Raw genomic sequence first — 23,087 nt, 5'->3', positions numbered from 1 at the left:
CAAATGCCACAGACTCACAAAGAAAGCTTCAGTCAACTAGATACAAGCCTGGGCAGTGATATAGGAGGAGACACCAGTTTTCTAACAGACCTTTGACAGTGCAGGCGATACAGCCACTTGGCTTTCAATTCTTGTGGTAGTAGATCAGCAATACACTAGAGTGTTACAAGGAGATAAAAGGCAAACGAGGGTAGTTTCCTATTCACTTTAAATAACACAAAAATGCTTGTGGTCTAAAGAGACAGTGGGTAGTTCCAAAGCTAGACTACTTCAAGGTCTCCGTACTAGGGCAAAATAGTCTAATTCTAAGGACAAAAACCTTAGCCACCTTGTGGTGGCATGCTTCATCACAGGGTCTCTCCTCACACCACTTGCATCATAGTGTAGGCTCATGTGTGGGCTGCAACTCTCCACAGAGTAGAGAGCAGCAGTTTGTTAGGTGGTACATATGCAGATGAGCCTTTGTGATCTAAACGTTGTGGGTGTGAGGTGGCAAGCGTAGTGTGAAAAACTGGGTTATAACTACCTCTTGATGATTCTAGTGTTATTCCTATCCCAAGGGACAGAGATGAACTGAGAGGTTGATGACATGTTTCTACCTATCCTATATTAAGGTTAAGTGGCATACATCAGGAGAAATTTTGTCACTGCCAACTAGAGTAATAAAAAAAACTGAATTGCAGCCAGCGGTGCAAGAACTGAAATGTATCCACAGGTGTCCAACACGCTGAAGGGATCATGTGCTTCAACGCAAAACCTTCAGGTTGGGGAGAAAGACAGGGCTGTGGCTTCACAGTCCTCTGTCGGGGCGAGAGCCCGCCAGGTCGAGGAGAGCAGATCAATGGCATGAGATGATACAGAAAACTCAGAGGCTCCCCTTCAGATGAGTCCAGTAAGTCATGCCAATCATCTCTGACAATGTAATACGATTTGTTATGATATATATAATTCAACAGTTGGTGAACGTTTTTTTTTTTTGCCGGCTTTTTTTAAATGTATTTCTCTTTGCGTGCATGATAGTTAACTGGAAATACCAAATCTTCTGGAAATTTCAAATTTCATGCAAACAAAGGGTAAAGAAGCCAAAACGTTCACAATGTATGTACCTGTCATATAGCTCTGTCCCTGGGGAAATGTTGATGATACCAGTCACCAAAATAAAAGTGCACAGCATAGGTGTTTCAGGGGTCCTGTGCCATCTGTCTCAAAGCTCTGTGGCAGTGGCTGAACCTGCACTGGGTCTCCCTATCAGTGAGCTGGCAGGATCCTTCACATCAGGGCAGAGTAGTTCAGCCAGTGTTATCTAGTGGATCGATAGTGGCGATTAGTAAGGGTCACTGGGTATCTTCTCTCAGTGGGGCATTCCCTCGATAAATCGGGTTGCTCCCTCAGAAGGCACTGACTGATCTTTTGCACTTTAGGGTTAATCGCGGTTCTGTAGGAACAAGGGTCTGCCTTTGATTGGAAGTCAGCCTCTGATTCTTATCATGTGGGTCTTGAAAAAAAGTCAGATGTGCCCACATAAACTGGTTATGGTGTGTTCGGAGGGTCAGGTACATCAAACTGCTCACCCTGCGCATCTGTCCTCCTCTTTGGCCTCTTTAATAGGATCTGCTATCCCATCTGTAGGACAGAGTACTGCAGTAAAACCATCACAATCTATACTTCATGCATTGTGATTAAACGGTACCAGGTGAGCGGTTTTGATCGTATGTTAGGGGTGCTATATGCTATTTTGTCTGCTCACTGTCATTCCAAAAGTCTCATCTTCTCAGGCCGTTGGCCAAAGTTTGTCATGTGGTGTGATGTGAAGCAGGTTGAGCTTCTACATGCTAAGTTGTCTGTTTTTTGGGCATATATTAGGATAAAACATAACCCAAAACAAACATGCAGGCTTACTTTGCCAGTCATAGAATGCAACTATTAGTGCACAGAATAAACAGCGGTCTTCCGATGGGTTCTAAATCAAATTCTACTGTGCTAGGGAACAATGTCCCCACCTTAAAGTATGTTTCAAGCAATGCCACAAGTGCTGAAAACAAGTCTCGGTAACAGACCAACATGAAGTGCGTCTTTGGTGTCTGGGCTTTGGCCAAGAGTCCAAGTTGTGCAATAAATGTGCGCCCCAAAGGTGATCTGGGACTTGGAGTTGAAATTGAATGTTAGCAAACAAAAGTATCTGTCAAGGCCTTTGCGGATATCCCACTCCAACTTGTGGACTCTGTCCTATCTCCCAAGACTGGTCCCATGAGTCGTCAAATTCGCACTTGAAGTTCTCTATGTAATTTGAAGTCCAATCGCAAATCTAAAAAAGCTAAGCAGAAGTCTATTCCATCCTGCCAGTCTGAACCTAAAGAGAAGGTGCCAGGGTGTCATAATGTGAGTGGTTTACACTCTAGGTAATCTGACGCAAAGCAGTTTCCTCAGATGATCCCGGTGCTCACTGAGTTCTCTGTGCCATTGGCAGATGTAAGCCTTTAGGTGGTCATGCTGCAGATTTTTGGTGCACCTCTGGCACACCTTTTGGCCCCAATTAATCTGTGGTCAGGTTATCAAATACAGTTTCTTCCTAAATGCTTTCCTAACACTTGGGACTGGTTATGGGAACGTACTGACTGGGACAAGCTTTTATTCTGGCTCCAGGACTTGCACCAGACCCTTCCATGTTGACTGTTTATCGATGCCACTGGCAACAGTAGAGGGTGAAAATGATGGACACTAACCTGGCTTCAGCCCGATCTCAACTGATGTCACGCTGCGGGATTACAAAAGTGCAACCTGACAACATATCTTGACTCTGACCTCTACCACGGTGAACACACCAGCAGAGGCTCTATTCTCTCCACACTCACTCATTAGATAGGTAGTACCTTTTACATTGATTTGGAAGATGATGGTAAGCTTGATACCTTATATGCAGGATTTGTCTCACCACATGGGTACCAAGGGAATAAAGGGTCAGCCTGTTTTTAGGGGTCCCAAACCGGAAACCGGGCCATTTATGACTGCTAAAAGAGTTGTAGCATGTACAAACCCTATTTTGCCATTTGGTAACCTAATACCGACTCGCAAAATAGGGTTTGGCAGTTGCTATTAGGAAAGGGCGTGCCAAGGGCGTTCCCTTCCTAATATCAAGTCGCAGGGGATATAAAATTGTTTTGCAATCGCAAATGCGGTTGCAAAATAATCACAGTTACCACCAATTTCAAATTGGTAGTAAGCCAGTCGCAAAAAGGAATGGCTTCCCAGGGCGCCCCTTCCCCTTTGTGTTTGGCAGCAAATTATTTTTTTTTTACGAGCAGGCATAGTTCCCACGGACCACTGCCTTCCCTTAAAAAAAATTAAAAGTAAACTTTTGTTTTAAAAAAAAAAAAAATTATTGCATCCCATTTTCCTTCAAGGAATACAGGCTGCATTTGAAAGAAAAGATTTATTCATTTAAAAGGCAAACACAGACATGGTGGTCTGCTGTCCCCAGCAGGCCTACATCCCTGTGATTACAGTTCATTCCCAGTGGGCCGCAAATTGTGACCTGCCTCATGAATATTAATGAGGCATGTCATTTGCAAACCCAATTGAGAATCGCTAAATGTGTCTGAGACACAGTATATTCCATTTTGCGAGTCACAAATGGCAAGTCGAAAAACTGAATGGTCGTACATCTGACCCTAAGGGCCTCATTTGCAGTGGTGCTCAGGTGGGCAGATACAGTACTAGATTTACAGCTGCCCTCAGTTGAGACGAAAATGAGCATCCTTACAGAAATTTTGCAGCCTGGCCAGCCACATCGGAACCTCTTCTCCTTTTTAATGAGGTCCCCACCAATACCTTGATGGCCACTTGGTCAAACCCCTGTTCCTGCCCAGTGGTGAATAGGCAGGTGATCATGCATCACAGACAAGCTCCTGGCGAGCCTGATTTTCCTAAAAACATTCTTTATTAAGCTTGTAGCTCAGGATTGAACCATTAAAGTGTACCCCAATTAATTTTACATGACTCGTACTCTTTGGTAGTCCGTTGAAGATTGAGATTTTTGGCAAGCATATTTTTTCATCTAGAAGTCTTCTGTAGGAGTCATTTAATATCCGCCTATCGGGCCGCTACATGCATGCCATGTGGTACATTACCAGCGAGATCGTGCTCACGGTCCCAGAAAACTATAGGACCTCCCTGACTCAGACAATTCAAGATGGGCAAGAAGCAGCCAAATATGTTCTCTACTGGCCTGGATACTACTGATTGCTGGGGTTTTCCACTATAATTCAAACATTTCATGGGCTATTCTAGATCATTGGTGTATAGGCAAAGGCGGTCTCCCCTAAGAAGTACAGTCATTCTAGTCCTTTTGAGGACATGGTTCTGGAAGGTAGCGCACGTGGCAGCAGGGGCATCAGTCCACCCCACCCCTCCTCCTTCCCCCGCTTCAGCAGGCACCAAACTGCATTAGTTTGCCCTTTGTGATGCATGCCCATCCAGTGGGGGGGGGGGGGGGGGGTGCTCCCTCTCGGTGTCCTCCCAACGTCCGTCCCCTACCTCGGATGCCAGGAAACTCTGTTTCAATCTGCGGCATCGCCCCTGCCATGGCCCCAAGGGCGTCTCTCGCCAGCTGGTAGGTCCTGCAGTTTGTCTCCGAGGTCTTGTCCTCGCTCGGGACGTGCGCCCCACCAGTTGCCACCCTATCCACCTTTTTCCGGCGTCGGGGCGACTAGGGCCCAAAGGACAGCCTACGATGCGGCTCTGCAGGCTTCTTTGGCCCATCCTCCACCTCCTGAGACGTTTGTGGATCCCTTGACTCGCGCGGGGCCTTCTGCGGAGTCACTGATTGCTTTGGCCCTGGCACCGAAGGTTTCGGCTTCAGGTTGTAGGAGGGTGGTGTTGTGGTGTAGTCCTTCGGGCCCCGCTCTTCGACCCGTGGCGTCCCTACGGGGCTCCCTGTGGCGTCACAAGAGGTCTCAGAGACTCAGGGCTTGTCCCCGAGTCGCCCTCAGAGCAGGCGGCTGCCTCTCCAGAGGCCGAGCCGGCGTTGTTTCAGTGCCGGAGGCTTTCCGCCCTGTCCCTTGTGGTGGCGCAGGTGGAGGCCGGGGCTTGGGGTGTTTTCCCGAGTCCTTCTCAGTCCTCTCCGCACGCGGCTGCCCCGAGTGAAGTCGAGCCTGCGCCTCTTCGGCGTCGTATCTTAGCCGCACCGGCTTCAACCCCGCCTCAGTCTCCTAGGGATCACGTGGTGGAGGTGGTCACTCGGCGCCGCCGATGTCCACTCTGGCGCCGGTCGGCATCGAGCCAGTGCTTGTGGAGGATTCCACGGCGTTGAGTCTGCGATTCTTCTAAGGAGGAGGTTCCCTCCTCTCCGGAGGTTGGTCATCTGCTGGTTTCTTCCTCTCTGGAGACAGGGTGCCGCATTGTTGCCTTTACTCCGGCTTCTTCCTGGGAGGGTTCCTCGCCATCCCCGCGGCCTAAGTCCTTGGGCCCTCCTGTCCACAATTGGACCCTCCTCCGGCCTCTCTGCCCTCCCTGGGTGCCCCACAGGTTTCCCACGTGTCCGTGGATCCACCACCATGTCGGGGCGGGCCGCTCCCTCCTAGAGCTGGACTTTGGGACGTACGGCTCAGTTTGCAGCCGTCGCCCACGGAGCAATTGCTTTATCCCCTGCGGCGCCTTACAGAGGCCGATGCCGCCTAAGTTCGGGCTATTTCCACGGCCACTGGCATTTTGCAGGTGGGCGAGCATGTCTCCCCTTTCCCCACAGACCATCTCTTGGAGGTTCTCCATCAGGGCTCTGGTGTACGGGAGCTGTTCCTTCCTTTTGAAGGGTCGCTCCACAATTCTCTTCTGGGGGCTTGGTGGCATCCTGCGACGGGTGCTCCGGTGCCTCAGCCACTCCTGCATCGCCACCGTCCTGCTCCGCATGACCCTGTCTGCCTTTACTTCCACCCTTTCACTCAAGGCTCCCTTCTGCGGAGGGCTTTTCCGTCCTTACCTGTGGTGTTTCCTCCATCTCAGGAGTCCCGGTGGCTGGATTCATGGGGGCGTAACATCTTCACCTCTTCCAGTGCTGCCCTGCGGGCCCTCAACACTCTGTGTCTTGACCAGGGCTACCTCCAACCTGTGGGATTCTGCGGAGTCCCTTCTTTCTCATGTCTCCCATGAGTGTGCTTGTACTAATCTACGGCACCATGTGTTGGATGGTCGGGAGTTGGCCGCGTTTATTCTCCTTGCGGCCTTGGATGTTGCCGATGCTCTCGGCCGTGCAATGGCCACTTCTGTGGCTCTCCGTCGCCATGCTTGACTTCGGGATGCTGTTTTTCCCGAAAATATTAGGGAACGTCTGGTTGATCTGCCCTTTGATGGGGTCCTTTTGTTTAACACTCTTGCGTACTCCGCCATTCAGCGTCTCCTTGCGGGAGTCAGTCTGCCTCTCCCTCCGTAGGCTGGCTGTTGATCCTTTGGGCTTGATGGGAGAAGTTATCCCACTTGCTCCTTGAATCTGATGTTTTGAGTGGGCCGTTTAGATATTCTGTGTGGTTTGATGTGACTTCAATGTCACTTGGTTGGCACCTCTCTTCTGTTGGCCGCTGGTTCGACTCCTTTTGACAAGTGTGTATTTTTTGGGCTGATTACTAAGCCGCATGTGGTTCCTGCAGCAGGTCTGATGTTCTTGTTCTCTGATGCAAGATTTTTTCCCTAAGTGTGGTTTCCATGTTTTCTTTGGGACGTGTCTTACCCTAAGGGGGGGTACTTGTAGCTATTGTATAGCTCTGTCCTACACTGGGTGGGTGTGGACTCCCTTTTGAGGTTCCTCACCCCTCATCGTGTCGCTGTATTCCACTGGTGAGGTTTCTTTCATCCTTTTCTGGGTGTTGCTTGCGGTGCTCCAAGTTCTGTCTGGTGTTCCATGGGGAGTATTTTTTCCTGTATTCTGGTTTACGGCTTGGCTCGTCCTCAGTCTTCTTGTTCTTTCCTAGCTGGTCCCGTTTCTTTTAGTGGGTCAGTTTTTGTTGGAACCGATCTCCGTGAGTCGATCTGAGTCCCAGTGGCCTTGCTTTCGTCTTGAGCCTGCAAACAAAACAGGTGATGGACCGAATGTTGGTCAATGTCACACATTCAACCCAGTCCAAAGATCTGGGCCCAAATCCATCCTTTTTTTGCACTCCACACCACCCTGGGTTAGACAATGGCGATATGCAAATCAGCTCTGACCCTGTGCCCCGTGGGAACAGTCCAGTCCGAACTACAAAAGCCATGTCCTTCCCAGAATGGAATCAAGCATCCGAGGACCGGACCGGTTTCGAGGTAACGCCTCTCATCAGCCCGGCTAGCTTGACTCCAGTGGTGTGGAGTGCCTGGGACCCACGTCTGAGCATCCCCAGGGCACTTATGGCGGCAATTGCAAACAAAACAGGTGATGGACCGAATGTAGATCAATGTCACACATTCAACCCAGTCCAAAGATCTGGGCCCAAATCCATCGTTTTTTTGCACTCCACACCACCCTGGGTTAGACAATGGCGATTTGCAAATCAGCTCTGACCCTGTGCCCCATGGGAACAGTCCAGTCCGAACTACAAAAGCCATGTCCTTCCCAGAATGGAATCAAGCATCCGAGGACCGGACCGGTTTCGAGGTAACGCCTCTCATCAGCCCGGCTAGCTTGACTCCAGTGGTGTGGAGTGCCTGGGACCCACGTCTGAGCATCCCCAGCGCACTTCTGGCGGCAATTGCAAACAAAACAGGTGATGGACCGAATGTGGATCAATGTCACACATTCAACCCAGTCCAAAGATCTGGGCCCAAATCCATCGTTTTTTTGCACTCCACACCACCCTGGGTTAGACAATGGCGATATGCAAATCAGCTCTGACCCTGTGCCCCATGGGAACAGTCCAGTCTGAACTACAAAAGCCATGTCCTTCCCAGAATGGAATCAAGCATCCGAGGACCGGACCGGTTTCAAGGTAACACCTCTCATCAGCCCGGCTAGCTTGACTCCAGTGGTGTGGAGTGCCTGGGACCCACGTCTGAGCATCCCCAGCGCACTTATGGCGGCAATTGCAAACAAAACAGGTGATGGACCGAATGTGGATCAATGTCACACATTCAACCCAGTCCAAAGATCTGGGCCCAAATCCATCGTTTTTTTGCACTCCACACCACCCTGGGTTACCTCGAAACCGGTCCGGTCCTCGGATGCTTGATTCCGGTCTGGGAAAGATATGGCTGTGTAGTTCGGACTGGACTGTTCCCTTGGGGCACAGGGTCAGAGCTGATTTGCATAAAGCCATTATCTAACCCAGGGTGGTGTGGAGTGCAAAAAACGATGGATTTAGGCCCAGATCATTGTACTGGGGTGAATGTAAGACATTGATCTACATTCTGTCCATCAAATAGTTTTTTGTAATTTTCGTCTTGAGCCTGGCTTTTGGTCTAGGTGCTCGGCTTCGTGGTGCTTGCCCACGGCCGGCTGCAACCGCCTGCTCTTTCTGGTCCATGGCTGTGGGTCCTGGCGTGGGTCCTTGTGTTTTAAATCTTGTTCAGCTGGAGCCTTGCGCGGCTGCGTCTTTCATCTCCTGCCGGCTTTTCTTAGCTGTTAGCCGTTCAGCCTTGTCCGTTGTTTCACCGCTGTGACAGGTTGAGCTGTCCCCTTCACTGTGTGTGTGTTTGTTGGTGGTGGGCTTAGCCTCCTTTTCCACCTCTTCTCCTTGGAGTTTGGGGTGACTTTCTTTCTCTGTACTCCTCTGCCGTTTTCTGTCCCTCCTGGGCTTTCTGACGGATGTCCCTTGTACCTTGGATGGGCTTGGGGTATCATGGCCTCTCTTCACCTCGTTCTTGCTTCCTTCTGCTTAGTGGGGGATGGACCATCCTTTCAGTTCCAATGACACATCCCCTGTTTGGGCCTTGTGCTCTTCCACGCTGGTGGGGCTCTCTCGCAGACCATACCTTTCTCCCCTTTTCATTGCTTGAGATTTCTCGCTCATATGCAGTCTTTTGAGTTGGGGTCTATTGGCTGTGCCTCGGCCTTAGCTCTTTTTAAGGGATGCGACTCTCCCTGATGGTGTTGTCTTAGGGTAATTTGTTGTTACTCGTCTGTTCTGGACTTCTTGTCCTTCACTGTTAATGGTCTGTGGTTGCAGGCTTCTTCGTCTGCTGCACCTTTTTTCACATGTTTTTTCTGTCTACGGGGAGAATATTGTATCTACTTGCGGGGTTGCCCTGCAGTAACTGTGCTCTGCTCTTCCCTTCTAGGACTTCGGTGCCACTGTGCCTGGCACTTTTCCGAATGGTGCTCTTCCTCATCATTTGCTTCTGTCCTTTCTGGGTATCTGGTTTTCGCTCCTGTTCCCATATTCTAACAGTTTTGTTTGTGATGCTCCACGTTGTGGCGCGGAAAAGTTCTCAGAAGAATACTGACCTCATCGCGCCGGGGTGGGGCGTATGTGACCTCGCTGATGTCACTCGCGCGGAATTCAGGGCGGAGTCATGCTGTACCGTCCTCCCGGTGCGCAGAGATACTCTGGCAAAGAAAATTTTCCAGATGCAGTCTCACGCCTGGGGATAATTCTACGTTAAGGAATCTGCGGCTAGAATTGTCTCTACCAGATACATCATTACCGAAGGTATGTAACTCGTACATTTCCTTGTACCGAGAAAAGACTGAGGTAACCCGCCTGTTTTCGACCTTCGACACCTGAATGCCTTCCTGCGGAAGACAAATTCAAAATACTCACACTGTTCCAGATCATGTCTGCCCTGGATGCAGCATGCAGTCCTTCGACCTGCAGGGCACATACTTTCTTGTACTTGTCTGGCAGTCCCACAGATAATACCTGTGGTTTAAAGTAAGTGAGGAACATTTTCAGTTTGCTGTGCACCCTGTCTGCCTCATCAGCCCCTCTCTGGGTGTTCACGAAAGTGATGATGGTGGTTGCAGCTTATCTTCAGAGGTTGAAGATATTAGCCTCCCCCTACTTTGATGACTGGCTGTTGATGGCAGGCTCACCACAATCCGTTATAGACCACCTATAAAATACAGTGAACCTCCTTGTTGGCGTTCATTATTCAAGACCCAAAGCCACACCTGATTCCTAAGCAGAGGCTTCCATTCATTTAACCGGTCTTAAATGCAATGCAGTTCTGGGCCTTCCTTTCGGTGCAGCAAGTCCAAGACATTTGGACTAGGACCTGATGTTTCTTCCTCAGTCCTGGATCACAGTGAGAGAAGCTCTGAGGCTTCTTTAACTCTTAGCCTTCTGTGTGCTCCTTGGCATATGTGGGTTACACAGTGCAATCTGAAGTTCCTATAGGTCCAGCATCAAGGATATCCTTCAGGTTTCAGACGTGATGGCGTACAATCTGCAGTGGTGCTCCTCAAAAAAAATTGGTCCAGTGGCAGACCGATGTCTCTTCCCTGAGCTGGAAGTGGTGATAGGCATGTTCCTTTTAGACTGGGGTGGCCATGTGGAGATCAGAGGACTTTGGTTTCCAACAGAAGCTCAGCTCCATATTAGTATGTTTGAGTTGTGGGTTATTTGGCACTGAATCCTTCCTGCCATCCATCAAGGGGAGGCGCCTGCAGGTTTTCACAGATACCACCTTGTGGTATTGCAACAAACTGGGTACAGTGGGATTTTGGATCCTTTTCCCGAAGGCTCTTAGCCTCTGGAGTAGGTTTTCATGTTAGGGCCGTTTCCTGGTCATGAACGCCACTGGCATGGTACCTGAATGCCAAATCAGGTGAGTTGAACAGCTGGCATCTGGCAGATCAGGAGGGGCAATCTGAAAGAAACACGTTAGTATTAGATTCCTTACCTTAGAATATCCCCAGGCGTCAGTCTGGATCCGGAAACTTTTGCGTAGCAGTACCCCTGCGCGTCGGTAGGCGTCGTCTGCAGGCGTCCCCTGCGGCTCCGCGTCCGTCGTCGGCGTCGTGCGCCGTGATGACGTCGCTGGAGTATATAGACGCCGCCTCCGCGCGCTGACGTCAGTTCTTCTTTTTTCCGCGCCAGTAAGCGCAGATCCGAAGAGCAGTACTCCGGTCTTTTGACAAGTTTTGTAAACTTCTTTATACTTTTTGGTGCCGGTAGGATGCCCGGTTTCAAGAATTGTGACGGTTGTGACCGCACGATGTCGGTCACGGGCCATCACCAACTCTGCCTCCGGTGCCTGGGCCCCGACCACGACGTGGACGCCTGCGTCGATTGCCGGGCCATGACAAATAAGGCTAGACGGGAGCGGTCCCGCAAGCTGCACAAGCTCCGGGTGTCGGCCCTGCGTCGAGAGCGGTCCCGGTCCGGCCGGAGGTCCAGGGAGCGGTCGCGGAGCCGTGCCGAGCGCTCCGGAAGTCGTCACCATTCGTCTGGTTCCTCAGGTAGGAAGCACAAGAAGTCGGGGGGTCGTCATCGTACCTCCGACTCCCCCCCCCCCCCCGACGCTCGCGCGACGCGGCCGGGGGATTCGGGTGACCCCACCCCCGCGGCTCCGCGTGAGTCGCCGGCGCGGCCTGCTCCATACCCTCCGGTCCCTGGGCTAGGCGCGACGCCCGAGGAGATTGAGGCGTTCCTCATGGCCATGAGGGCGCTCACGCCTCCGACGGGGCCTACGGCGCCTTCGGGCCCAGTGCTACCGTCCGGGGGCCCTAGCGGTTCGGGTGTCCCTGCCTCGTCGCCATCGGGTGCTCCGGCCCCGGTGCCGCCGACGGCTCCGATCCCGGTGCCGCAGGGGCCTTCGGGGTCGACGCCGGCCGGTCTACCGGCCTCTCCGGCGCCGATTCCATCGGGGTTACCCCCCGACGCCGTCCCCGCGTGGCGCCGGTTCTCCGGTGCCGGCTCCGGACGGCGGCGTCCCCATGCCCTCCCCGAATCCGGACGCGGAGTCGGACCGGCGTCGCTCGACGCCGGCCTCGACGCCGATGGGGCCTGTGAACCCCGAGGAGCAGGTCTACATTGTTGACTCCGAATATGGAGATGATGTAGAGTACGGAGAGGGTTGGGAGGGGTCTGAGGACCCTCTGTCACGTGAGTGTCAGTACGACGTGGACTGGACAGGTGATTTGGGTGATGCCAGTGGTCTGGACGACTCTCCTAACCCTGGCTTTGTCTCGCCTCCTACCGTGGCATCGGAGGAGGGGGCTGCTTATTCAGTAGTGTTGAGGAGGGCTGCCAAGGCCTTACACCTTGAGCTCCCCGTCGCGGCCATGAGGCCTAACATCCTCACTGAGGTCTTCAAACCGCAGTCATGCCCACAAGAGCCACTGCTGCCGTTTAACGAAGCCTTGTCGGACGTTCTTTTGGGCACGTGGTCCAGGCCCTCTTCAGGTTCACCTGTTGATAGGAACGTGGCCAGACGCCACCGTCCGTGCCCGGACGACCCCAAGTTCCTGTCCACCCATCCCACCCCTGAGAGTCTGGTGATCCAGGCCTCGACTTCCCAGACCGCATTCCCGTCTGCCCCGCCCGACCTGGAATCTAAGAGATACGACCAGTATGGCAAGAAGGTCTTCTCGTCCCTGAGTTTGGGACTGCGGTCTTGCAACACCGCTTGCCTCTTGGGCCGCTACACCCACTCTGTGTGGGATACGGTCGCGGAACTGCTGCCAGAATGCCCCATGGAGGTGCGGGCGAAGCTCGGCAAGGCTGTGGCTGAGGGCCGAGACGCAGCAAAATATTCCATACGGTGTGGTCTTGATACGACCGACTCGCTGGGCAGAGCGATGTCCACGACGGTGGCGATTCGTCGCCACTCCTGGCTGAGATCCGCCAACTTTTCGGCAGATGTCCAGAATGCCTTGATGGACATGCTGTTTGATGGCTGTCGCCTGATTGGTGACAAGGCGGACCACGCGCTGGAACGCTTCAAGGACTCCAGGGTCACGGCCAAGTCCTTGGGTCTCTCGACCCAGCGCCAGCAAACAGGTTCGTTTCGCTCCTTTCGTGGCCAAGGAAGGGGCGTCCCCACACGTGCTGCCAGCCACGCGCCGCAACAATCTTATCAACGCGGTGGCGGCCGTGGAAACCGCCGTGGAGGCGGTCGGGGTCAACGGCGGGGTCAGGCCACACCTCCCCCCGCAGCATCAGCCTCCAAATCCTCCTAGTCCGTGCTTTCAGGCCCATGTGACGCCAGTGGGTGGCAGGGTTCGCCATCACATCGGATAGGTGGGTGCTGCAACTCGTCCGAAGGGGCTACTCCCTCCCCTTCGAGACCAATCCTCCAGCCATGCCACCGCAGAACCACCGTGTGTCGGGGGACCACTTGACACTTCTGCAGGAGGAAGTTACGGCCCTCTTGGCCAAGGGGGCCATCGAGCGCATTCCTGGGCCAGAAGTAGGGCGTGGTTGCTATTCCCACTACTTTCTGGTGCCCAAGAAGGACAAAGGGGGCCTACGTCCTATCTTGGATCTACGGAACGTCAACGGCTTCCTCCGGAAGGAGAAGTTCAAGATGTTGACATTGGCTCAGGTCTTGGCTGCTCTAGACCCGCAAGACTGGATGGTAGCGTTGGACTTGCAGGATGCGTATTTTCACATCCCCGTCCTGCCGGCCCACCGGCGTTACCTGCGGTTCACGGTAGGCCAGGAGCACTTTCAGTTTATCGTGCTCCCCTTCGGCCTTACCAGCGCCCCACGGGTGTTCACAAAGGTGATGGCGGTGGTCGCAGCCCATCTGCGCAGGTTAGGGGTTTCAGTCTTCCCCTACCTAGACGGCTGGTTGTTGAAGGCGGGCTCGCCCCAGTCAGTCGTCCACCACCTTCAGATGACGGCAGACCTCTTGCACGAGCTGGGGTTCTCCATCAATGTGCCGAAATCACACCTGTGTCCCTCTCAAAAGCTCCTTTTCATCGGAGCGGTTCTGGACTCGGCGCAGTTTCGGGTTTATCCTCCGGAATGGCGGGTCCGGGATATACAGGCTTTGATTCCCATCTTTCAGCCGCTATCCCGGGTTTCGGTCAGGTTGACGCTTCGGCTGCTGGGGCTGATGGCTTCCTGCATCCTGCTGGTGCATCACGCCCGGTGGCGGATGCGGGCTCTGCAGTGGGACCTGAAGTTTCAGTGGGCCCAGCATCAGGGCAACTTGTCCGACCACGTCTTGATCTCGGAGGGCACTGCGAGACAACTGCAGTGGTGGCTTACAGACCGCGATTGGGTCAGAGGCAGATCCCTCTCCCTTCCCCAACCGGAGCACGTTGTCGTGACGGACGCGTCCCTCCAGGGCTGGGGAGGCCACTTGGGAGAGGCGGAGATCAGAGGCATCTGGTCTCCGGCGGAGTCCCGGCTCCATATAAACCTGTTGGAGCTACGGGCGATTCGTCTAGCACTGAAGGCATTCCTCCCCTTTGTCAACGGGAGTGTAGTGCAGGTGTTCACGGACAACACCACCGCCATGTGGTACTGCAACAAGCAGGGCGGGGTGGGGTCGTGGACCCTTTGCCAGGAGGCTCTGCGTCCCTGGCAATGGCTGGAACGTCAGGGCGTGACTCTGACGGTTCAACACCTGGCAGGTTCTCTGAACGCCAGGGCGGACGAACTCAGCCGTCGGTGCTCGATGGATCACGAATGGCGTCTGAACTCGGACGTGGCGCAAGGCCTCTTTCTGCAATGGGGAGAGCCTTGGTTAGATCTATTCGCCACAGAAGAGAACGCGCAATGTCATCAGTTCTGCGCGTTGGAGTTTCCAAGACGGCACTCGCACGTCGACGCCTTTCGGCGCGAGTGGAGTTGCGGTCTGTTATACGCCTTTCCGCCTATACCACTTCTGCCCAGAGTGCTGAAGAAGATCAGGCGCGACCGGGCCCAAGTTATCTTTGTGGCTCCGGACTGGGCTCGAAGGTACTGGTATCTCGAGCTACTCAGCATGTCAGTCGGTCCCCCGATCCGCCAGCCCCTTCAGGAGGACCTTCTGTCGCAGCAGCAGGGGACGGTCCTCCACCCGAACCTGTCCAGTCTCCACCTCCATGCTTGGAGATTGAGCGGCGACAGTTGAGGCCATTTGACTTGCCTCCTGAAGTCTGTGATGTGATTCTGGCAGCCAGGCGTCCCTCCACAAAGTCGGTATACGCCTGTCGGTGGAACAGATTTGTGGCATGGTGCACAGCAAAGGCTGTGGACCCTCTTTCTGCCCCTCTTTCCGAGGTTCTTCTTTTTCTTCTCTCTCTTGCCCAGCAGGGCTCTGCTCTGGGCACTATCAAGGGCTACCTTTCGGCCCTTTCAGCCTTTCTAAGGCTTCCTGATCAGTCTTCTTTGTTCAAGTCTCCTGTTGTAACGAGATTCTTGAAGGGCATCACCCACATGTATCCGCCTGTTCCGTTTGTGATGCCTCAGTGGGACTTGAACCTAGTTCTGACCTTCTTGATGTGTGCTCCCTTTGAGCCACTTCATTCCTGTCCTCTCCGTCTCCTGACTTTAAAGATGGCTTTCCTGGTTGCCATCACCTCTGCCAGGAGAGTGAGTGATCTCCAGGCTCTTTCTGTCAAACCTCCCTTCCTGTCCATTCATCCAGACAAGGTGGTTCTGAGAACTAGACCTTCTTTCCTGCCCAAAGTTGTCTCTGCTTTTCACATCGGGCAGTCCATCACCTTACCCTCCTTCTTCCCGCCTCCGCATCCTTCAAAGGATGAAGAGCGGCTCCATCGTCTGGACCCAAAACGTGCGCTTTCATTTTATATGGATTGCACACGCCAGTTCCGGGTGGATGACCAACTGTTTGTTGGCTACGTGGGTGCGAAGAAGGGACGGTCGATCCATAAACGGACCATCTCTCGGTGGGTCGTCCTCTGCATCAAAGCGTGCTACTCTTTGGCTCGGAAGGAGCCTCCTGTTGGGCTGAGGGCCCATTCCACTCGGGCCACGGCGGCTACTACTACCCTGGGCCGGGGAGTCCCCTTGCAGGACATTTTGCCAGGCGGCTACGTGGGCCTCGCTGCACACCTTTGCGAGGCACTACTGCCTGGACAGTCAAGTCCGGAGGGATGGCTTCTTTGGCCGTTCTGTCCTCCAGGACTTTCTGGTGTAGGAATGTATTGGTTCGCAGACCCACCACCGGGTTGGTATTGCTGGGGTATCTATTCTAAGGTAAGGAATCTAATACTAACGTGTTTCTTTCAGATGAACAAGTTACTTACCTTCGGTAACGATATATCTGTAAGGAACATTAGTTAGTATTAGATTCCTTACCGACCCACCCATCCTCCCCGTTCTGCGAACTGATACCTAGGGTTAAGGACATCCCTTTCAGGGCCCTAGTTTCAAATGGCACCAGTGTTTGTTCTCACATGGCTCTGCGTGTTCTGGCGCGGAAAAGCTGTGTACAAAGAACTGACGTCAGCGCGCGGAGGCGGCGTCTATATACTCCAGCGACGTCATCACGGCGCACGACGCCGACGACGGACGCGGAGCCGCAGGGGACGCCTGCAGACGATGCCTACCGACGCGCAGGGGTACTGCTACGCAAAAGTTTCCGGATCCAGACTGACGCCTGGGGATATTCTAAGGTAAGGAATCTAATACTAACTAATGTTTCTTACAGATATATCGTTACCGAAGGTAAGTAACTTGTTCTTTACGTCCAGAAGTGGGTCAGGGTATCGTCCAACAGTGTGGAGAACCCTGACTAGATCTTTTTTTGTTAACATCGAAAACGTGCAGTGTCCAATTTTCGCACATTATAGCTTCTGCAAGAACACTTGTTAGGAAATGCATTCCAGCTGGAATGGAACACTGTTCACTTTTATACTTTTCTGCCCCTACTGCCCAGAGTTCTAGAAAAGATCAAGAACAACCAGGCCTAAGTCTTCATAGTGGCTCCCCATTGGGCCACAATAGTTTGTACATGGTACTTCAGGGAATGAGCATCTGTCCCCCATTCAGGCTACCCCTTTGGGAGGCTTGTCTGTCGTAGCAACAGGACAAAATCCTCTACCTAAACCTGCACAATCTACACCTACATGAATGGAGATTGAGTGGTGGCAACCTTCTGCATTTCAGCTGTTGCCTATCGTGTTGGATGTCATCCTTGTTGCCCCTGGAGAAAATGTATGGAACGGTGAGGCACTTGTAAGCAAGACCACTTACAAGCAAGACCACTTACAAGCAAAGCTGTTGAACACCATTTTCTTTGTTATAGCAAGGCATTGCAATGCACCCTATTCAATGTTATTTTGATCCTTAATGCCTTTCTGCATTTAGCAGAGCAACTGCCATTGTTCAAATCACGTCTTCGGATTAGATCTATTAAAAGGTTAACACGTGTTCCGTCCCAAGTCATTTGTGCTGTCACAGCGGGACCTTAAGTTAGTCTGGATGTTTCCCTTGTATGCCATTCGAGCCGATGCATAGTTGCTCGAGCATCTCCTAGCTTTGAAGACTGTCTTCTTCCTCATCATGTTACGTGAGTGAACTCCAGGCACTTTCAGTGCAACCCCCATTCACCACCTTTTTTCCCGACAAGTTGATGCAGGTAGCATTCTTGCTGAAGGTCACGACTCCTTTCCAAGCAGGAAACCTCTGCATCATTCTTGACTCCTCACTCTCAATGAACTGCCAAATCAATGTTTTGTTGTCCTGCTTCCCCACTCACTGCCTACTTTGAGAGATCTTCAAATAGATCTCCACCTAGTCCAGGAAAACAGTCACCCATGTGCTTGTCAGCTGCAGACTAGACTACGGCAATGCACTCTACATTGGCACCCAGAAACTCAAAACTGCAGAACATCCAAAACTGCTATACCAGACTCATCCTTAACATCCCACACCGCAGCCACATCACCGGACACCTGAGACTTTCACTGGCTACCTATTAACAAAATAATAACTTTAAGAACGCCTAAAAAGCCCTCCACACAACGCCTGACCTGCATTCCTCAACCACTGCGTCTTTCTACAATGCCAACAGACATCTCCGCTCAACTGGCCCTGGCCACTATCCACCATCCCACGGATCTGCAAGACCACAGCTGGAGGAAGAGCCTTTTCCTATCTCACTGCAAAGACCTGTAACTCCCTCCCTGCCCCTCAGGCAATCACCAACAGTGCAGCAATTCAGGAAGGACCTCAAGACCTGGCTCTTTGACAGAACTGCATATCTCCCCCTAGCCCCCCCCCCCTCTAGCCCCACCTCAGCGCCTTGAGACCCTCATGTGCGAATTGCCGCGCTTTCGAAGACTTGTGATTGATTGAGCAATCCAACACCCTGTCAGCGTTTCCTGTTCTCCCTCACCCATTGCAAGAAGAGGAAAGTCTCCATTGGGTGGATAGTCATCCTAGTCCAGATCTGCTACACATTGGTCAGGAAGCAGCCCCAAATGTCTCACAGCGCATTCCACCAGTGCTATGGCTGCTATCACTGTATTGGTTCGCAGAGTGCTTGTACTAGACATCTGAAGTCCGCAACATGGACATCCCTGCATACGATCATGAAGCAATACTGTCTTCATTACCGGGTCTGGTGGGAACAACATTTTGTTTTCTTGGTCCCCAGGGGTTTTTGGCCTGAGTTCCCTCCACAGACCAACTACCTTTGGTCTCCAAGTTTCTGCACATCCAAAAACTTGGGAGGTACTACTTTGGTATCTGTCCTAATGTGAGGAATCTGCTGTTCGAAGTATACGTCAGAAGAGCAAGTTACTTACCTTTTGTGAAGCTCTTTATGGTGGATTATCTGTCTAACTGCAGACTCTGACCACCCTCCCACATTCCCGTTCTGTGGAGCGGGCACTTATTAACTTAAAAGGCCTAAGCTAGAGAGTTCGGCTCACTGGTGTGAGAAGTTGGCCTGATATATAATGTTCACTATTCTAGTGAACACTTTGTATCAGTCCAAACAACCCTTATTGATGATTGGTTGTAAGTCAACCTTATAGACCAGCTATCCTAGTAGCATGGATACGAGCAGTCTAAGGCTGAAGACTCGAGAGGGCGTGTTAAGCCAGCTGTTATACCACACATGTACCCCTTGAACACCCAGTGAAAGGACACCACACAAGTGTTATGAAAATAAACAAGATATTTATTAAGAATCACAACAGCCCTGTACTCTTTATGAGGACAGGGTACTAAGCACAAAACAAAACTCTTACGAAAATACTTAAGTTAGCACAGTATATACAAATGCCCGAGGGGCACGGAAAACCATATACTCTGAAAGTGGAATGCGAAATTACTAGCAGGTAAGTACAGTACTAATAGGCTTTGGAATCGCTAGGTCTTGACTATAGAATCTTCAGATTACTTCTAGGAGGCCTAGGGGACTCGGGTGCAGAGTGTGCACTCTCACGCGTGATGCGGGACAAAGTCTATGGTAGCTAGAAATTGCAAAGTTAGTGTTCTCGGGCGAACCCGACCTGGTGGGAGGAAAACGAAAGTGGATTCTGACCCTTGGATAGTGAGGCTATGCTGGGGCACCGAAATGCCGAAGTTACCTAGCCCAGGGGCTGCAGCTGCATAGGTCTCAAAAGACGTCGGGAATCCTCGTAGACGGACCGGGAGCCTGGAAGAAAGAAGTTGCTGGCAGGCGACCAGTGAAGAAGGTTCGATGGATCCAAGCCTGGATCGATGATAGAAGACACCTGAAAGCAGAGGGGACCAAGTTCGTGACTACGAGCCAGTAGTCAGGTGGCACCAGGAGGGCACCGGATGGTAGTCACCTCGGCTAGGTGAGTGGGTGACGCTGTGCTCGCAGATCTCACGGACCAGGAGGCGTTGTCGGCGACCAGGATGGAGGAGCGAGCTGTCGGCGTCGCTGGACCCAGGATTGGGCAACAAAGCCTTGGCAAATTCAAGCCCACGCGGTGGACTCAAAATGGCGTCTGGAGTGGACCAGGAGGGTCCGGGGTGCCTCTCTTGAAGAAGGAAGCAAGGGCCAGTCTGGAGCAACCAGACCAGCAGCAGTGATGTCGTCGGGCGTCGTTAAGAAGGCCACAAGCCAGCCGGCTAGTAGCCAAACAATGCGGTGAACAGGCAAAAGCAGAAGGGCCCCACGCAGATCGTGGAGATGCTGGAGGGCTGATCTTCGGTGCTGGAGCTGCTCAGGGTTGGGGCTTCTCGGACCCCAAAGCACTCACCAGTGGAAGACTCGGTGGGCTTGTTGCAAAGAAGTTGTGCAGTCTTGGCGATCGTCGGTCCCTCGAGGTCTCGTCGCACTCACGGTTCTCAGCTTTGCTGTAGAGGTGAGTAGAGGTCAGAGGTGCCAGGGAAGCCGGGTCTCGTCGAGCTGGGTCGTCGGATTCCGGAGGAAGGACTTGCAGCAGACCGCAGTGTTCTTAGGATGGTGCCTGCGGATGCAGGGTGACTACTCCTTAGCCACAAGGGAGAATCTTGAAGAAGAAATCTTGATGTCCTTTCGCAGAAAGTCGTGTCTTGATTCCAAAGATGATCTAATTTGAACAGGGGGCCTGCTCCTATCTTTATACTTAAAAAAGGGGCTGACCCGGTGACTAGGTCCTGCCTATGGGTGGGACTAGGAGGGGGGTGGTTACACCCCTCTCCCATGCCGGACTTTCCCCAGGCCAGGGGCTGGTGTGCCCCTGGAACTGGTTCTGACTGGCCTATGCGTAGTGAGCACCGGGGTGCCACTCAGCAGTCACCTTCCTGTAAAGCCCTGCCTACCCAGGATACACAAAACCCTGTCTGGGATGGTGCTAGCACCGCCCCGGGCAGGAAACCCTTTGTCCAAGCCTCCCTCGCTGGAAGGACTCCCAGCAGCAGGAGGTCAGACTCGTGTCTGTGGTGGCAGCATCCATTTTGTGGAGCTGAGGCTTCAGTTAACTTTAACCGGGGTTCACAGTTACATACATGTCGTGTCCCTCTAGAAGGGTGGAATGCTAACCCCGTCGCCAGAATTGGCGAGGGGTTAGTATTCCAATTCGTATGACACCTTACTCGACATGTTTTGATAAAGCAATACCAAAGATAGCATTTAACCGCGAGGATTATAATGCATTAAGAGTATATGGTATGCGATATCATGGAACAGCTATTAGGACTTGGTTCCGCAAGCTGCAGACAGGCTCAGCTCATGCCAGAGCACCATCTCCCACGATTCCAAGCACTCTGCCTTCAGGATTGTTAAGGCCTGCCATAGGAGTGACTGATAGGAATCGGTGTGTCCATTTTTAGGGTTAGATATAGGTATACTATATCTACAGCAAAGGGTGATTACACGACTTTGCCCCAGCTGTCATGCAGCCAGTTGTGTCAAATTTAGGAGGCCAGCCAGGGGTGGCATAATACATGCTTCAGCCCCTGGTAGGCCCTGGGTACACCTATGCCCTGAGTTACAGGGTCTGATAAGGTGGCCCAGTACCAATTGGAAATGTACCTAAGGTACATGGAATCCATTTTACAGAGAGAGCAGTAGGCCTGGGGTCCTGATTGGCAGGATCCCAGGTCGACTATGTCAAAAACCAGCTAAAACACAGGGCAAAAAGTTGGGGGCAACCATAGTCAGGATGTACCTTCCTACAACTGGCACCAGCATTTGTTTAGGCTCTGCAAAGCGTGGAAAGGAACATAATAAACTGATGGCGCTTATATGCATCTCTGCTCTCCAACTGCATGGGGCTGAAAGGACCAATCACTGAGCCACACGGTGTCACCTAGTAGCCCACTGGAGCACTGTTGAATAAAAGGTTTTCAGATCCAGTCTCTGGCGCTTGGGAAGTATTCTAAAAGATGAAGATTCTGCAGTTAGACAGAGGATCGTCCAGAAAGAGCATTACCGGAGGTAAGTAACGTGTTCTTTTGTGCCACATACAAAGAGTAAAAGAAATTACTCCCCAGCTAAGGCCAGACCATTAGATAGAACCTAACCTGCGCCTAGAATAGTGGTTTGTTGCTGTGATGAGGAAGCAAATATGTTGATAAACATTTGATACCCTAATATCATTGGTATAGAGTTGCTGAATTACTAAACTTCTCTGCCTTTACAATTGGCCTTTGCAGCACCTTGTTACGACCATCCACAGTTTTTGTGGTTTTTGCAAGTGAATCCAGAAAAATGTATTCAACACTAATATGTTTAATGCTTTTTTTTATTCTCTCTAGATTATTCTAGATAAAAATACAAAGGAAAGCGATCACCTGATAATGAAGAGACGACTGCGGGCTAAAACAGCAAAATAGTCAACTCTCATCCTGCAAACTGTTAATGTGTAATTTAAAAAAAAGTTTTGTAATGTAAATAATATAGATTGCTTTATGTAACCAATAAAAAATGTTATGTACATTTTCTCTGAAATATTATTAATGTGCAGTGTTTGCTGGAAACTCCATCACTCGAACTCTAGGTAGGAGTCATGATTTTTATAGTTCTCTAAACATTTCAAGTTTATAATTGCTCCCGGTATATTGAAGAGGGGGCTGGCAACACATGTCCACCATTCAGTCCTCTTGTGTAAAGATATGCCACCCACCGTTAGACGGAAACGCTTTTTAAATTCCTCATACGATTACCTTCGCAGAGCATGAGACCTATGTTTCAATTCTTAGATCTGAAAGAGACACGTTAGTGATAGATTCCTTACCTTAGAATATCCCCAGGCGTCAGACTGGATCCGGAAATTTTTGCGTAGCAATACCCCTGCGCGTCGGTAGGCGTTGTCTGCGGTTCCACGTCCGTCGTCGGCATCGTTAGCGCCGGAATGACGTCGTCTGAGTACTTTGACGCCGCCCATGCGTGCTGACGTCAGTTCTTTTTTCCTAGCCAGCTAGCGCAGATCCGAAGAAGCTCTACCCCTAGTCATTTTTTGACTAAACTTTATCTTTTTGATCATTTCTTTCCTCGAGTCTTCGACTCTATCGGTGCCGGTAGGGATGCCCAGGCTCAAACCCTGCTCGAAGTGCGACCGACTGATGTCGGTTACGGACCCCCATCGCCGGTGCCTGAAGTGCTTAGGCCTCGACCACGACGACCGCACCTGCTTCGACTGCCGGGCCCTGACGTCGAAAGCTAGGCGGGAGCGGTCCGGCAAGCGGCTCGAGCTCCGGCAGTCAGCCCCGCGCCGCTCCAGGTCCCGGTCCCGGTCCCACGGGAGGTCGAGGGACCAGTCGCGGGGTCGGAGTCATCGCAGCTCCGGGAGTGGACCCCGGTCGTCAGGCTCCAAGTCCTCA

The 23,087-nt window shown here is 52.0% G+C and overlaps 1 protein-coding gene across 1 annotated transcript in view; it reads left to right on the top strand.

Annotated features, from left to right (window-relative positions):
* The window catches only part of KIF20B (kinesin family member 20B), an 870,233-nt gene extending 848,027 nt beyond the window's left edge, over positions 1 to 22,206 (top strand). The window contains exon 34 of the mRNA XM_086921981.1: positions 22,023 to 22,206. Coding sequence (XP_086778107.1) covers positions 22,023 to 22,100 — 78 coding nt within the window. The 3' untranslated portion in view covers positions 22,101 to 22,206. The remainder of the gene's footprint in view (positions 1 to 22,022) is intronic.
* Positions 22,207 to 23,087: the final 881 nt, after the last annotated feature.

This window comes from Lissotriton vulgaris, chromosome 5, assembly GCF_964263255.1.
Source record: "Lissotriton vulgaris chromosome 5, aLisVul1.2, whole genome shotgun sequence".
Lineage (NCBI taxonomy): Eukaryota > Metazoa > Chordata > Amphibia > Caudata > Salamandridae > Lissotriton > Lissotriton vulgaris.
Note: the sequence above shows the minus strand (reverse complement) of the source record. Positions and strands in the feature narration are given on the sequence as shown.